Consider the following 17,665-nt stretch of genomic DNA (forward strand, 5'->3'; position numbering starts at 1 on the left):
ACCAAGTTACCACTTAGTGCCGATTCTCAAATTAAGGTGGCCGAACAGTTTTCGCGCGCGCTTTTGTTGATGCAATTTAGCGCGCGCACAAGGATTGCAAAAAACAAACATTTTGTCGATAGAGCAGTCACTTTATTTACTCAACACGTATCCGCACTGTCTGTGCTATTTTTCTCCATTGTTGCGCAGTGTACTGAAGGCTTAAATCTTTTATTATTAACGATGCAAAGAACCCAGCAATTCTCAGCTTTTTCGTCGTTACCGAAAGAACCCAGTTAAATGCAGCGTATCCGTAGTAAGTGAAAAAATTGCGATTGAATGGAAAATTGCTTTCTCGGAAATATGCCTATTTCTTGAGAGCCACTCATTAGAATTTCACGAAATTTGGCACGAAAATAATTCACGAAATAAGTACATGGAGTATTAAAAAAAATTATTTTTAACAAAGGAAATTCTAGATAATCGAGTGAACCTTCAACAAGGAATAATTAAAGATCTCTCGGTTAAATTGTTAGCAAATTGATGTTAACTTGTGAGTACCGTTACAAGCTCGTTGCGTGCAAATTATAAAGAAAATCTAATGACTAGATTTTCTACAAATAAACAAAACCGATTTTATAGGCCTGTTTACATTTATTTATGTCGCCATGGCAACGGCACCTTCGTCAGCTTAACTATCGCAAAAACAAAGTTTGTGTTGTTAACTTGCTGCCAGTTTTGGCGACCGAGAAATCAAGGGTTTGAGAGAAAATGGTGAAAGAAACACAGGCACCAAAAACTGTGTTCAGCCACTTTAAGCTTCATCGTTTGTTTTGCCTAGTAGTTTTACCTTCTTCTCATGGACTACCCAAAGTAAATTTAAATTACGCGAACTGCGGACAAGAATTGTTTTGAAAAGTGGAGAGAAAACACCATCTTTCAAATTGTATAAAAAGTAAAATTGAGATTTTAACGACTTATCTTTTAAAAGAAATTGTAAATGGCCAAACAACTTGCGTAGCCCTTTCAACGTAACAGGTGCAAGTCTAAAACCATTCGTGAACAAAACTCTTACGTTTTAACGCACTTCAGTAAGTTTGTAGTGTTTACTTCGATAATTTTCTTTTTTCGATTCACCACTGGTTTTCGCTTGACGACACACAGTCCAAATGCACTCTAAAACGTTAAGCGAAATAAAAGTTAAGAGCTCTATTGGGATCACAATCCGCCGCAAGAGTCACTCGTACTAGCTCTCTCCGCGGCACACCATCTCCAAGGACATCACGAAGTTGCTCAATGCAACGCTCTATTTGACTGTTACCACGTGGCATGACGTCATCGTCGTTTCCATCATCGCTGTCGTCTAAATATTCAACAACATCATCCCCGAGCAGGTCTTCGAAATCTTCTAGGCTGGTAATCTGTCGATTTAAAGACACTTACTATCTAACTGAGGCCTCATGATCAGCGCACTGGAATTCACCCGAAGAAAAGACGCACGACCCTTACAGTGACTCTCTCCCCCTGGAGTAAAAATATGTAATGGCTGACCGCCTAAGAAACGTGATGAAAACCAGTGGGGGGGGGGGAGAACCTATGACTTAAGACTAGTATCCAGACCAGACCAACACTCAGGGTCTTAAAACAACCGAGGAGAATGTGCTGCCTTTGCTATGATATTTAGAAATGAGTATTATCGGATGAGGACGAAAAACCGTAGGCTTCGTCTCCTCCTACTGGTTAGCAAGAGACGTTTAAACATGCGCACTTCTCGTAAAGAGTAGGGAACGTAGCTCCCGGTGTTGTGGTCTGGCCTTGTTCCCAAAAACTCCTAAATTGAGACACACCTGCAAATTTCTCTTCCAAAAATTTTAACTGCTCAAGACAATCTGGCCAAAGTATCCCATTAACTATTGTAAAGCGCATTAGAGCAAATTCATACGGACTTTCAATGTTGGAGGAGAGACGGTACTCTTAGTGGCACTCCGGCAGGCGTAAGAGTGAGTCTCGTATGCAGATTTACAAAGTGAAATACGCGGGGGTGACGTCCATTCGGAGACATTTTGTTCATACTTACAGCCAGTGCCTGATGTACTTCCTCTGTTATTGGTTCAGCGTGCCGCCTAAATGACAAGAAAAGAATACGATGTGTTTGTCTAACGACCTGACTCAAGTAAAAGAGCATGACCCGAAGAGACTTAGTCCCCCCTCCCCTCCACTGGGGTCTTAGTAGTCCCTTCTAGATTATTCTTAGATCACCTCTGTTTTTATGAATTTCTGTGTAGAATCTGATTGGTATAAAGGTTGAAGTGCGTTTTGTGAGCGAGTCACAAGTAAAGCAGGGTCGATACAATAAAGGTGTGTTCTCCATTATCTACTTAGCTAACGGTACCCAACCAGAATTTATTTACATGCTTTGAAGAATTCTGTCAAGGTCGATACAATAAAGGCGTCTTCTCTTTTATCTACTCAGCTAACGGTACCTATGGCTTTCTTCCCAAAAATTCCTAAATTGAGGGACACCTGCCAAATTCTCTTCCAAAATGCAGTCTGGCCAAAGTAACCCACAAACTGTTGTAACGTGCATTAGAGCATATTCACATGGAGAGTGCGCTAAATAAATGCATCGTGTTGGGGGAGAGACGGTACTCATAGCGGTACGTAAGAGTAAGTCTCGTATGCAAATTTCACTTACATGCTTTGACGAATTCTGTCTTCGATACTTTGTTTCAGAGTCGCCGGGAGTTCTTCAAACATTTCTGATTCCAAGACCTCAGGATGCAACGTTATGTAGTGAAACGATTCTTCCTGTCAAGAAATACAAAAAAAAGAAAAGAGTAAGTCGTCTTCAGTTAGGGTTATGGTACGATATAAACAATGGGAATTGGTTTATCGTGGCCCATGCAAAGTAAAGGAATTTTTAGTTTTAAGCGCAAGGGTCTCAACATTCTCGACTGTTTTCGCGGTATACAAACTTCATTTCAACACGCCAGTAGCCAAAAACTATTGGCTTAGTAAGAAAACAGGGAGCATCACAATGAAATGAATAAACTACGAAGGAGCGAATATGGTTAAGGTTGGAAAAGATTGATAACGATTAAAATTGACGAACTTGGAAAACTTTTGCACAAATTCTAAACATAAACATATGTAAACCGTGTGGCACAAGTAATCCGGTTCAGTGCTTTACGTGTCTCCTACCTTTAAACGAGCCACAGAATACTGCTCCGCCATTCCAAGATATAGAAAAACGTTATCTCCGTCGATGTTTCTAAGAAAGACTCCCTCACAAATTTCTTTTAGAGAATCCACCTGGAAATGAAAACGCCAATTTTCTGTAAAAAGTTATCAGAAATCAAGGGAAAATAGAGACAGAGATACCGGTAATAAACTCCTGGGCGACCGAGAGTTCTCACTGAAAAGCGGACTGCTCTCCCCCTTGAGCACTTGAAAGCATAGTTTTAAAATTATCTTAATTTTTTTACCGCAAGAAAAACAAGCTACAGATTGGTCCAAATGTTTAATTGCTGTTGATTTAATTACAAAAAAACAGGAACCATAAATAATAACATAGAAAAACCTGTTCACGAAGCGATCAAGAAACACCTTCAGGAAATCTTATGCATTCCAGACAGAAGTTAGCATTAATGTAAAAGGTTGTTTCCTTTGGAGACTATTTTAAGAAATGACTGGCACCATTTCATTTACAAGGGCAACTTAAATCATCGATAGTTGTTAGGGTTTACATCGACTGAATTATATCGATCACGAGAGAGAAATGAATGAGAAAAATCAAGAGAGTGACTACAGGTGACCAAAATGCTGCAAAACTCTTTACTGTAGGGTTCTTTGGAGTCAAACAACAAAAGAAAAAAAAAAGTGCACGTTCACTTCAACGAATTTTTAAAGAGAATCGCTAATTAATTCGTTGAGCTTTTTTCGATTTATGGTAAAACTAAAACCAAAGATATCACAACTGCCAATCATAGCAAGGAAAAAATCACAAAGAACCAATTAAGACTCGACGTAAAAGCGCGGGAAAACGAGTGTGGACAAGTCGCGATTCGCTTTAGTTTGAATCTGATTGGTTAGGAAAGAAGCGCGGGTTTTGTGGACCAAACATACCGAAGTAAAAAAAAAAAAGAAAGCAAGCAATTCCAGATTACTTTTGACATTCATTTGAAAACTGCTCTATCTAATGAGACTTCTGTTTTCCTATACGAACCACGGAATGAAAATTCTAAATGAGCCCTGTTTACGCTAATGCTCAGACGAAACAATTGTTTCAAACACGAAAAATAATGTGGTTCAGAGAAGAAAAGCATTTTACCCCTTACCTCGTACTTATCACTCAATGCTATCATCTCGGCGAGCTCGTCCAAGCTGAGGCTGTCTGTATCAAGAATACCGCTGTACAGATAACCAAGGAACTTGTTGAACAAACATGGACTCGTGTCGGGAATCAAAATCCGCCTGTAAACCAACAGATTGTACCTGTTATTGGTAACTCGGTAAAAACTTCACTAAATAAGAAAACCAATCCCAATCTGGCTAATTTTCAAGCTCGATTAAAAACTGCTCTTCTTATTTATACCAACTGCTTTCCAGGTTAAACTTTTAAACTCCTTTTTCGCGCACGAACCAGTAGAGTGCACAATAATTTATGTAAACGATAGGCATCGCTCCCTTATGAAGGGAGGTTTAGCAAAACCCCCATACCTTTCTATAGATTCTTTCATACCACTCAGCAGTGCTCTTCTGAACCAATCACAACGCGTAGCTACAATAACACGGTGGGCAGCAATTTCCATAACGTTCTGATCACATATTCTTTTGCACTCTGTGCACGCGGAGTAATGAGATAAGTCTGTTTTGTCAAAAATAAATTTCATGTCTGAATGAGCTCCAGATATCAATAGCTGGTTGATTGATTGAGCCAGCGGGCTCTTATCAGCGGGTGGACAAGTTATCACTGACTCCACGCGACCTCTGCTCTTCTACAAGAAAGAGAAATGAGTTAAAAGAAGCTATTTTGTCGACAAAAATCTTCTTATAATAAGAGACGAAGAGAAAATTTGATTGCAGAGTTCGACGCCAGAACGTTCTTAAATGCATACATAACATCTAAAAACTCATAAAATATGCAGTTTTGAAGTTTTTAGAGGTTTTATTTAATTTAATTACAATGATTTTATTCAAGAACAAACTTCTCCATCATCAATGACTTTATAAAATGTTACAGCGTTTGTGAAACACACAAAAAGAGAAATTTAGTCAAATGATTTAAAATTACTGTTCATCTACAGAGTTTAACCTATTCCTGTTGCACCCATAGTGCATGTAAAATAATAATTGCAAGAATAAGAAATCACATGATTTTCAGTTGGAACAAACAGGAACAGTTCTAGATCTCCCCCAACCCCTCACTTCACAAAACTTTAAACTTCGCGAGACTGAGCGGAGGGAATTTTGCAATCTCGTTTCCAGGGCCTTTTTCCTTAGTTAGGGGTGGGGCGGGAAAAGGTCCGGGTAACGAGGTTGTGAATTTTAATGACTGTTCTACAATCGTCATGTTTTGTACATGTTCCCGCTCAATTTTCTCAGGTATCAAGGAAATTTTATATCAGTGAAGAGCGATTTTCCGTTAAAAACAACCTTTTCGCGAGTTATGTCCTCCTCTTTGTCCTCAATAAAACCCTCCTTTCGGAAACCAAGTTCCTGAGCAAGATTGGTAAACTGGTCTTCATGAACTAACGTAATGGTCTGTTCTACCACCGGCTCAAGAATATCCTTGTTTGCTAACACTTTTCGTAAACTAAGACTCTGCGAAAATAAAGAAGTTTGGGTACAAAAGTTACAAAATCACTGCCCATATGAAACGGGAGAACTTTGTGACAATAACAAGCCCCACATTCAAAAACCGACTTGCGAGGTTTGCAACAAAATACTTTTTAGGGATGGAATTTGCTAGTACAAATGAGCTGACAAGACAAATTATCGCCAAAACTTTAGAAGGTGAAATTAAACTTCAGTAAGTTTTCCTTAAAGGATATCCTTGATGATTGTTCTTCACTAAGTACAGAGTGTACAAGTTTTCCCGAGGAGTGAAACTGTCATGGCCAGAAATACAGCGTTAGCTTAAGCCGTTTTTGCTCTATTTTGGTGTGTTGTAAGGTCAGTTATTAAGCACCGAAACGTCGAAAGTTCAACTTATGAGACAAGAGTTGTCAATTTATATCAAATGACTGGATATAGATCGACCAATTTTTACCACAAATGACGTCCACTCTTTACACAAATACTTCCACTGCTTCCATGGCATCTTTTTCTCAAATATTCTTGGAAATTTATGAAGAGTGTGAATATGATCTGGTATCTGCATTGATAGAAAAAAAAAATACTTCCATGTGCTTCATCAACAAATGCTTCCACTGACAATTAACTTCTAAAACTTTGATTGGTTGCAATAGAATCCCAGCGTATATCATGTGACTGCACCCCTAAACAGCCCCACCCCCACCCCTCCCCCTTCACCGAACCATCGGTCTTCCCCAGCCCCTCTCCTTCAAGCCACCTCTACCTGTATCACTGTTGCGTCACCTTTCCCGCCATTAAGCCATTCCTCAGTCCTGTCACGCAGTATGCCCACATTACTGATACAGTGGTCACTTCTAGCAGGACAGAGATATTATTACCCACCTCTAACGTCATATTATCCATGGTCTTTAACACAGACCTCAGTTTCTGTTCTTCTGATAAAGCAGTAAAATCCCCCCTGAAACCATAAAAAAATGTGGACATAGATGAGACTGATCGAGAATTCAGATACTTCTTAAAATAATGGCAGTAATAACGATGATAATAATTATAACAAAAAGTAATAAATACAATAGTTACAATAATTTTGACCATAAGAATCAACGGTAAAAAATGACGTTTTGACCATACTTCGGTCATTTTCAAGTGAATGGTAGAACTGAAACAATGATATAGATATATATATATAATATATATATATATATATATATATATATATATATTATATATATATATGCATACAAGAAGTATAAAATATTTAGCTGGCGTTATTGGACAACAAAAACATACAAAGAGAAAGTATAATCAGAAGCTAATTAAAAATCTTTGCACGAATTGAGTCCGGAACGTCGTTTTTTTCCGTTGAGTTTTATTTTAACTGAATAACTACAAATAATATTTATAATTATATTTAATGATTACCAGGGGAGAAAAAATTGTCAATTTTAAAACAGATTGTGGTTTAAAGTTGAGTTTTATATGGGTTCAGCTCACATTAAACAAGGTTTGCAAAGAATTTGGAATGAGAAGGCTTTCTGTTGAAACAGGATCCATGCTCTACTCCCAGATAAGAATAATCAGATGTGATGGAACTTAGCTTTTGGTCAATAAATATTATACCATTTAATAGAATGTAGGGCCAGACCTAGTGACAAATATTTTTCTCACCTTTTTTGCAACAGAAACATGAGCGATGATGAGACCTTATCATGAAATCTTTTAAGTGTAATAACTTCTCTAAGGTGGACTGCCTGAAGATTAAACAAATTTAATACAAATCAAATTATTATTTCTTTTATTACATCTCTCAGTTAGTATGTGAACTTGGATTGGTCAATTTAGCAGGCTGTATTTCACTGTACCACCTGCTAAATTCAAAAGTCTACGTTCAATTGAAATCTCCTCTTTTATTTCAACCCAGAGATAAAACAAACATAACAACAACAACTTTATTCACCCTTATTCTTGAGAAGATTAAATTAACATCAAATAAAAAATTAAAACTAAGAGGGTGTTGGCTTCCTAAAATAACTAGAAGGTTAACAAGGCTCGGAAGCCAAATTACATAGAATGAATTACAATTATATTAAGGTCGGGACACACACACACATGTGTACACACACACACACACAGAATTGAATTATTTAACAATTATTCCACGACCGCGCAATTGGATATGAGATAATAGATAGCCAACAAGGTGCGTAGCGCTGAGTTGGCTATAATCATCTCATATCCAACAAGTGTGAGTGGAACAATTGTTTTATTAAAAATGCCCCCAAGATATTAGACAAATCTTCTCGACTTTATTTTGTAAGAAGAAATTTTTTAGCTCCCTTTTAAAATTAAGCTCACGCGTACACTTATCATATTTGTAGATTATGGTATATTGGCTCATATACCATAATGGCTAAGCCAATAAAAAGTCTTGAATTGCATTATCCAATGATCCAGTTTTTAATAAAAATAATTATGAATAAACGAAATTTAGGAGGCAGCGTGGCCAAGTGGTTAGGGTGCTGGATTTGTAATCCGGTGGCCCGCGTTTGAGTCCTTCACCCTACTACTCGCTGGATTTGTTCTCGGTTGCCCTGAGCTCAACTCTTTGGCTGCGCTCTGTAAATAGCCTACTGGTCTGCCTCCTGCCAGTGGGGATTTTCATGCTCTTTATGTTTATTTAAAATCTTTCTTTGATTTATTTGAGGGCCACAAGTTCATCAGTTGAATTACTGTCATGTGTTACCCTCGTTAAATAAAGTTGTTATTATTATTATTATTATTATTATTATTATTATTATTAATATTATTATTTACAAGTCATGGAAAAAATATTATATATGATATGTAAAATTATATTAGAAATGAAACAAACATCTTACTTACCTCCTCTCCTCAGTCCACACTGTAAGTTTACAGAACTTACAGTACTTACTCAGAATATTTAGTAGGACACATTAAAACATTATAGTGGGTGGCGTTGTCTATTAAAACATACCCATTCCAAAAGATATCTCACTGACAATATACATGAAAATTAATTATAGCCACACAAAGAGTGAGCATAGCCACACGACATCCTCTATCTAAACCTGATTATTGCATAATGCAAGTCATGAGATTTGAATGGTTTATGCCACCAAGGTACATGATAAAAGTTAAAACTAAAATTCCCTTTTCACAACTAGTTGATTTTTTTTTCCGAATTGAGTTACCAGTAGTTAACAATCAATATATACTTTGTGTTTACCCACATTTCTGAGTGTTCTGCTTAATGAAGTTGCCATCTTTGGAAGATGTGTTTTTGATTTGTGATCTTTGTCTACTTTCCGTGTGATTGTCTCCAGAGCACAATTGGCATCACTTCCCAGCTGAGTGGATGTCAACCAAATCTTCTCAATCTATAAACAAAAAAAGAACATGACTGAGTGATGGGAAATAGTAGAGTGCCCCCTTCTTTTAAAAACATCTTCCTAAACCCTTGTATAAGTATAACACAAGTCCATAAAAGGCAAAGTCTACACACAATTGAGCCTATTGATCCTGAAACAACCTGTTCTTTACTCAGTTTCTGGGGAAAGAGGAAAAGGAAGGCTAAAATCAATTGCAGATTGCCTCCCTCAGTTTCCAAGGGTTTCTTTTTTTTTTTCTTTCTTTTTCTTTTCCATGCTTAAATGTTACATTCCAAATTCACAAACCTCTGGAAGGAGATGCAAGGCCATCTCTTCCCTCTCAGAGTCATTGAGTCCAGATAAAGCACCTTGGAAAACTGTCAAAAATTTTTCCACTAGTTCCACAAAACAAGGCAACCTAAGAGGTGAAAAAGCATTTTGTCATGTTACACTCTACAGGAGCACAGTTATAGCAGAGTCAGTGATTGATTTTAGAAAAAGAAAATAAGACTAGTGTACAATACATTAATATGTAACTCATACCTTCATGTGCATGCACTGGCTTATTTATTTTCAAATTGTACAGAACCAAATGAATTGATACAAAACAAAGCACTTTAAGAAAACTGCAACAGACACAGAACCAAAGGAAAAAACATAAACCAAGCCAAGATATACACTATTTGAAATAAAACCTAACAAATAATAAAAACAATCAAAGAATACAATATAATACTAACCAACAAGAGCTACATGGATTGAATACAAAATCAAATAAAACTTCAGTAAGCAGAAAATGAAAAACAAGCCATGAGGATAGTTACATAATTATTACCCTAGTGCCTTCACATCGATGAATAATCAATCAACTAAATGAGCCATGTAACCAAGCGCAGAATGAAACATTTTCTTGGTTCATGCTGTCAGCCAGCTAGCAAATTTGCCATAAAATACAAAGGATAAGTTTCTCACTCTCTGCGCCAAAGAGTGCTTTGCATTGATGTAACAACATTTCAACATTTTGCATTTCTGCAGATGTTCAGCAATAAACAAAAGATTCTAAATGTTGGAAATTGTTCCATCTCATACCTTTTCCAACAGTGCTGAATAATATCTTGCCTCTCTTCTCTTGACAGGTCAGACTTGTGTTTGGTAAAAATGTCACAGAGCAAAATGAACTTCAACATTCCTGGCATAAATAGGATAACAGAGACATGTCAATAAAAAAAAATTTCAGTTCACTTTCTCTTATTCCAAATCGCCTTGGTCTGTTTATTTCAAACCTCCAATCTTAACGGTTCTATAATGAATGGAAGGAAAAAGTAGACTACATCTTTGGACATCATTGATAATTGTGTCATGTTAGTACTGTAAGCAAAGTTTTGACTCATCAAGTGGTTTTTGCTCAATAGCCCAAACTTTCTGTGTGACACATGAATTTTATGGAAAAGCAAGGTAAAGTGGGATTTGAAGTTTTCCGTTTTAAAGTTGTGATGCATGAAAAACTGTTTAAAGCATTAATATTGTGTATGTCAACAAAGTTGAAATGGTAAATTGGCCACCTTTATAATATTATAAAAGCTGATGTTCTGAGCGTTAGCCCTTCGTCGGAGCGACGACAAAGGGCTAACGCTCAAAACGTCAGCTTTTATAGTCGTAACGGTGGCCAATTTACCATTTCAACTTTGTTGATATATTCAAATTATTTCGTTACCCCCACTGATGCAGCCCCAAATAGTTTCTTTAGAAACTATCAGCCTTTATTCATTAATATTGTGTGACAGATAACTTTTTCTAAAACTTGTGACTGAAACAGGATCAGGATACCCCTTAACTTAACCCTCTGGAGTTATATGTTACCCCCCCCCCCCCCCCCCCATGTATGCTAGGTACCAGATCAAATACAGAACATATTATCATATTAGGAGTACCACATCAATGGCACAGTGACCACGCCCATACCGATCAAAACATGGACTAATTCTGAGGGGTTTGAGATATGAAACATGGAGTTTCAGAAAGAGCTCCCTCTGTTTTCTTTCTTCCTGTGACCCTCCACTTTGTTAGCAAAAATCAACTCAAGACATCCTCCTTGAGGAGCTGCTCAGTCACTACGACAAACTATAATAGTGCTGTTATCTAAATTATTTACCTATTGACAGTTGCCTCAGTGATGTTTTGGTGGCTTTGACAATCTTCGGAGGATCTATTCTAAATCCATTTTCAGTGCTGACAGTTCCATTACTTGTTCTATCACGATGGAATTCTGAGGCTAAAGATTCTGATGTTTGTAAAATGTATTCCAATATAGTATATAAGTCACTCAGAAGACTTTTGATCCCTGCAAAATAAAGGAAGTCACTGTCAGTGGTAATTCTTAGCAGCAGATCTGGGATACAATATTAACCTATTGACGTCCAGTGCACCCGTATGCGCCCATGGGGACCCACACCCTTTCTACGTCTTGTGACGTCATCACTTTTAACCCTGGAGCACGAATTTGAGCCTGTACTTGAACAGGTTGAAAATATCTTACAAATGATACCAGAATGAGCGCAATTGAGTGAAGGAGATTGGAGAAATAGCCAAAAAACCATGTAACTTTGACCTGAAAATCTGGACGAAAATCTTGTTCCATTACCCACCTACCTTTCTGAGCATGTGTTTTGAAAATAATGAGTAGTTTCTGAAAAATCTCTACACCAAAATGAAGCCTACTAAATTTCCAGCAAGTGAGGAGAAACTTCAGGCAAGGAGAGGGGAAAAAAAGGCGGGAGAAAGAGAGAAAAGTAAAAGTCATAAGCGGGAAATTTTGCTTTCTGCGCGTGCCTGAGATTTTCAGGCCGCCATTTTGCATTTGGATCGAAAGGCCGTCGAGTGTACGAGCTGTCAAGGGGTTTTTAGTAAGTTTGAGCTTTTAAAACCATAACAGTGACCCGAAATCTGCTCGACTAGCTTCAAAACACAATTTTCCACGAAAGCTGCGGCCATTAATGGGTTAAAGTACTCAAGATGGTAAGTTATTTATATGCATTAATCAATTTCAAGCTTTCAACATCCCCTCCCCCAGGTAACTCCCCCCCTCCCGCTTGGCACTTTTGAAGATTGGTTTGTTTAAATTCCTGCCCCCTATGGCAAAAATTGTGCTCAAATGCCTCACCCAAATTTTCTGTAAATTAAAGGCAAAATCAGTGACTGTGACTTCTACATATTATTGATCAAGCTCTTAAACCTAAAACTTGTAGATTGAGGGATTATTAGTTGATCCAACACCAAATTCTCCAAACTCACACAGTATAATTATAAATCTAACATAAAATTTTTTAAACATCATCAGTAACTCACTATTTTTCACAGCTGTTGCTTCAAGATACTCAGTGCACAGCTTGCCTAAATGTCCAATATCCTTCCCATTCAACTTGGAAATTTTTAGAAGCTCTTTTGCCATGCTATCTGAGATGTTAGCTGGCAAACAACTGGAGTACAAGTAATGCAACAGTGCTCCAAGCACATCTGATGGCTGATTTTCCAAGAGAGGAGGAATTTTGTCCCACATATTAACTCCAGTAAAGAGACAAGAAAGGACTGTCTTGTGGGCTTGGAACTAAAAAACAATGCAAAAATTAAGATTTTTAATAACAAATTAAAGCCATGATAAAAATAGATGAATCATCTATTTTTATCATGGCTTTAATTTGTTAATATATCAGATATATTGCAAGCTCAGTGGCTCTTTAATGCCACAGCTTGTCACAGTTTCTGCACCATGAATCACTGTGGAGTATTTCTGCCCTATTTCCAAACCAGATGCGAGTCATTTGTTGGTAGTTCCAATCACTAACAGCTCAAGCTTCCCTCGTTGCTTGTGGGCTCTCAATCAAACTCCACAGTAAAAATAGGTACAGCGAGGATTTACCCTTAAACTCCCAAAATCTGAATTGTAATTCTCCCCTCTAGCTGCTACACATTTCCTTGTAAATTAGTTTCAAGAATTTGATGCTAGATCAAGACTCCAACTATAACTGATAACTTAATCACTTCTGGGAGTTTAAGGGTGAAGTGTGTTTCCTATTAATTAGGACACAATACCATGACACCAGTCAGAGATCATCAAACAAAATACCTCTTGATCCACAGTTTACCACATTATACTGACTGGCAAAAGAACTACCCCAGCTTTGACTGAAACACAAATCTAACTTGAAGGTAACTAACATTCAAATACTGCTTCCCAGGATATAAATCTGTTTATTTAATGTAAAAACATTAATTGCAATTAATTATGAACTGACAAAGAAATCTGATGATGCAAGAAAGTTTAAGATGATTTAAAACATTTCTGGGTCAAGAAAATTATAATAGGAAGCTCAAACACAAATGTTTTTGAGATGCAGACAGCAGCTAGAAGTTAAAATAACTTATTAATTTCTAGTTCCCACTACTAACACCTTTCTGGTCAGCACCTATTTGTTTAAAATGCAAAAAGCAATGACCTTATATTTGGTCCATTGACATTAAAGCTTGCCAGAATGCAGATATGAAATTAGGTTTACATAAAATAGGTTTAATATATCTCATTAGACATTTTGTTGCATAGTACTGCTGAGTATTCTTACAAGTTGTGAGGTATTTTGACGAGCCCAATTAGGGCAGGTCAAAATAGAAACAAGTAGAAACATTCAGCACTAGTGCTACTGACACACCAAAATCTGTAATAAGTTAAATCATCCAACTGCTATTATTCTATGCTTACTTCTCATAAGAGCAAAGCAAATTGATGAGTGCAGCAAACCAGTTAAACAGGTTTGTACATGTACAAATCAACCAACTGTCCATATAATTTTATAATATGGTGTGATATTTCTGCTTTCAGAATAAAGCATTATTTGTACTCTACTAAGAGCAGTTTGCTTATAATTAGTTCTTATTAACCGAGCGGGAGGTCTGTATGGGAGAATCTTGACCGAGGTCAAGATTCTCCCATACAGACCGACCTAGCTCGGTTAATAAGATGTTTATTATATGGCTGTCTAGAAAAGCAACAGAACATTTTATATTCTTTAACTTTTTTTTTAGACCGATCTAGATGCCGGTCTAGACGGGAAAATCTAGACCACTTTCAATATTGATTTCAGCCAATCAAATTCATGAATTCTGTAGTTCCCAGTCCTTGTGGGACACAGCCATATAATAATTGTTTTATTAAAAAAAAACGCGCCCAAGATATTAGACAAATCTTCTCGACTTTATTTTGTAAGAAGAAACCGGATATTACAATGTACAGATATTAGATTATGGACGGGTATATTGGCTCATATACCATAATGGCTACGCCAATAAAAAGTCTTGAATTGCATTATCCAATGATCCAGTTTTTACTAATAGCTGATATTGAATATGCTGTTCAAATAGATAATTAATGAATCACCTTTTCACCATTACTGGAAGTAAGGGTGATATCTGTGAAAAAGCCCTCCTTCAATGCAGAAAGTAAGGAATATGGACCTTGTGAAAGATTTGTAGAGTCTACTTGATCCACCTAGGTTGAAAACACACGTATTTGAAAAATCAATTAAAAGTTCATGCAAATGAAAAGATAAATAGGACTCCACCACAAAATAATTTGCCACAACTATTTAAGTATTACAGCAGCTATCATAACCTTCAGTAGAACTTAAGAATAGAGCAGAAAATAATAAGACTAATAAATGATCATTAATTTTCTTTTTAGAGTGCCACCTTTGACCAATTTCTGAAAAGTTATTACTCATGATAAATAATGATGTGTCATTCTCTAAGGAGAGCTGTACTGCACTGAACTGAAAGTGTATATAGTTATTATAGTTTCTGTACTTTCTAGCTAAAGTACTTCTATCTCATTTTGCTGATTATATACATCTCATTGTAGTGGTCTCTGAGAAACCATTAGTGGATGAAATTATTATTTAATTGTTCTTGTTAATTTGGTGCTCATTCTGAATTCATTATTTTACACACCAGGAATTTGGTTTTACATTTCTAGTGTTAATTTTTTGTTAGTCAGGAAACACTTAATGCACAGCTTTAATTCAAACATATTTTTACCTTTTGACAGCACAACTTTAAATGTCTGTCATAACACAAGACCAGCTGGTTTGCTTCAAGTGAACACTAGAGAGGAAAAATTACAGAAAAATTGAAAGGGAATGAGAACAAAAAGGAACTTTACAAAGAAACTACAGAAACATGCATGCAAAATGCAACACTAGAAGGGCCGAAGGAGAGAAAAGAAGAACAAAGGAGAAAGAATGGAAGGAATTAGCCTAGAGCACTGGGTACTAATTTAGCAATTTATTACTTTTGACTTACTTTTAGTGCAATTTTGTCAACATTGCTACCATAACAAACCAACTCCCCTGAAAAGCCATCAACCTGCACAAGAAAAAGAAGCAAGACTGTTTGTCCCATGTAACAATTCATTAACAATTTTGTGTCGATTTAAAAAAATTGGTATTAACAAAGATTTAGTAATACATAGACAGGTAAAACAAGCGATATAATATCCCAATGTTTCGGCGACTTCATGACATCATAATATCAGGGGTACAAATGAAAATAAAATTAACAAATGCGAGTTCAAGATTGACCCAAAATAATTTCAGGTGTTTTATACCCATTAACAATTGTTTTTAAATAGAGTCCAGTTATTTACTTTGTAAACAGTATGAAAAATAACACTACTACATCAAAAATTGCATTACAATTTGGAAGCAATTTGTTTTAATTACCAAAGAGAATCTCCATATCATCCTGTGGAAAAACACTTCAGGGGTGTTACTTTAATTTGTAGTATTCAATCCCAAAGCTTACAAAAATTAACTTGTCTAAATTCCTCTTACCACAAATGTTTCACAAGAAAAGAAAGGAAGTGCATCTTGTTCTGATCTTGGTGGCACACTCCAGTTCAGATCACCACCTTCCTCTAAACTAAACTTTACCCTGGAAAAGGAAACAGATCATCAATCCTAAACAGAGATTTAAAATTATGCAAAATTTAAATATTTTTAATAAAAAAAAACTTACAGAAATATCCTGGAGCACAGGGAAACAAGACACAGTTTTAGATAGCAGGGAATTAAAATATGCATGATTATAAATGACTGACTGCCTAATTATATTATTATAAGTTACTGAAAAATGATCTCGACGAGAAATTGCTTCACATTTTAAGTAATAGCAGATAGTGGGAGATCTTAAGTGTGATCGACTCCAGGTTAAGAATTCTCAGTTCAAGATCTGGCAATTGTCAATGTGCTGTGTTCTTGGGTAAAAAAATCTTCTCACAAAGTGCCTCTCTCCACCCAGGAATATAAATTTACACCAGCAAATTAACAGGGAAATCTGATTAAATGCTGGGGGGGGGGGGGGTAATAGCTTGCAAGGGACTAGCATCCCATCCAGGGAGGGAACAATAATTCTCCTTGTTACTTCTTGCTGAGGAAACCAAGACAAGCTCCCACTGGCTGGGTCACTTAGCTTGAATACAGATCTAAATTTTCTCATAAGACAAGCCAGAGTGAAGTGAGGTACCTTTCTGCTGTTTCAATAATGTTACTGCAGTTTTAATAATTTTTCAATTCTGCGATATGTTTCAATTAGATTTGCTCCCCAAAATTTCCATTCTTAAATTATGACTGAGTTTCATGGCAACTTCCCAGGATGTGTCCTTATTCGTTGGATAGAGCTGTATTTTAAAAATTACAAAAATGGTCAAAAATAATATAGTGGCATAAAATTAATCATTTTAATATTAACTTATGCTGTTAGCTCTAAAGATGCACAGTCCACCTCTAAAAATAAAGCAATGAACTACTGCATCAAACTAACGCTGCAGAGCTGGATGTTTGACAACATCCCCCAAAAAAATTTTACAGCTTGTTGAAGTATTGCGACGGACATAAACGTAAGAAACTAAACTAGAATCGAAGCCGACAAAATTAAACGTACCATATCACCAAGAAAAATTCATGCTCACAGACAGAAAATGGAATGAGGACAATTCAAATCACTATATTTTACAGAAATTAATAGAAACTTACCCTTCGACGTCTGGATAGCTCTCTTCTTGTAGTTTGCAAGACACTATCTGAAAACGATTATTGACAAGATAAATGATTTATGTCAGCAAAACTGAAACCAATCTTGAATTTTTGTGGTAATAATACGTCTGGGATTTGCTGTTACCTCCCAACAGCCGAGCAGATCTTCCTCTGAAGGTTTTCTATCACAAAACTCATCCATTTAGCTGGAATTAGTAATAATTACTCCATTATATAGATAATCTCTCCGGTATATTGACAAGAACTTCTGTGTTTTCATTGATATCCCTATTCTTCGACGCGGCGAGACTGGTTCGGAATAAAGACTCTTCGGTTAAGATCGGCTTGGATCGGCACTTGCTCGGTCAAGCTCGGCTATTGGCACTTTTAAGCATGCTCCAG

General features: G+C 36.6%; 1 protein-coding gene across 1 annotated transcript; it reads right to left on the reverse strand.

Moving 5' to 3' along the window:
* Positions 1 to 778: 778 nt before the first annotated feature.
* On the reverse strand, positions 779 to 17,613 carry LOC111329918 (uncharacterized). Its single transcript, XM_022934684.2, has 21 exons — positions 17,409 to 17,613; positions 17,264 to 17,310; positions 16,064 to 16,163; positions 15,534 to 15,596; positions 15,270 to 15,335; positions 14,614 to 14,724; positions 12,531 to 12,789; positions 11,338 to 11,526; positions 10,275 to 10,374; positions 9,492 to 9,603; positions 9,048 to 9,194; positions 7,465 to 7,547; positions 6,679 to 6,754; positions 6,251 to 6,355; positions 5,635 to 5,802; positions 4,699 to 4,976; positions 4,317 to 4,452; positions 3,181 to 3,291; positions 2,675 to 2,787; positions 2,057 to 2,102; positions 779 to 1,400 (listed from the first exon to the last, which is right to left on the reverse strand). Exons 1-21 carry the CDS (start codon positions 17,463 to 17,465, stop codon positions 1,164 to 1,166), a joined length of 2,604 nt encoding a protein of 867 aa, XP_022790419.2. The 5' UTR covers positions 17,466 to 17,613; the 3' UTR covers positions 779 to 1,163.
* Between the last annotated feature and the right edge of the window lie 52 nt (positions 17,614 to 17,665).

The sequence above is a fragment of the Stylophora pistillata genome, chromosome 10 (assembly GCF_964205215.1).
Source record: "Stylophora pistillata chromosome 10, jaStyPist1.2, whole genome shotgun sequence".
NCBI classification, from domain to species: Eukaryota; Metazoa; Cnidaria; class Anthozoa; order Scleractinia; family Pocilloporidae; genus Stylophora; species Stylophora pistillata.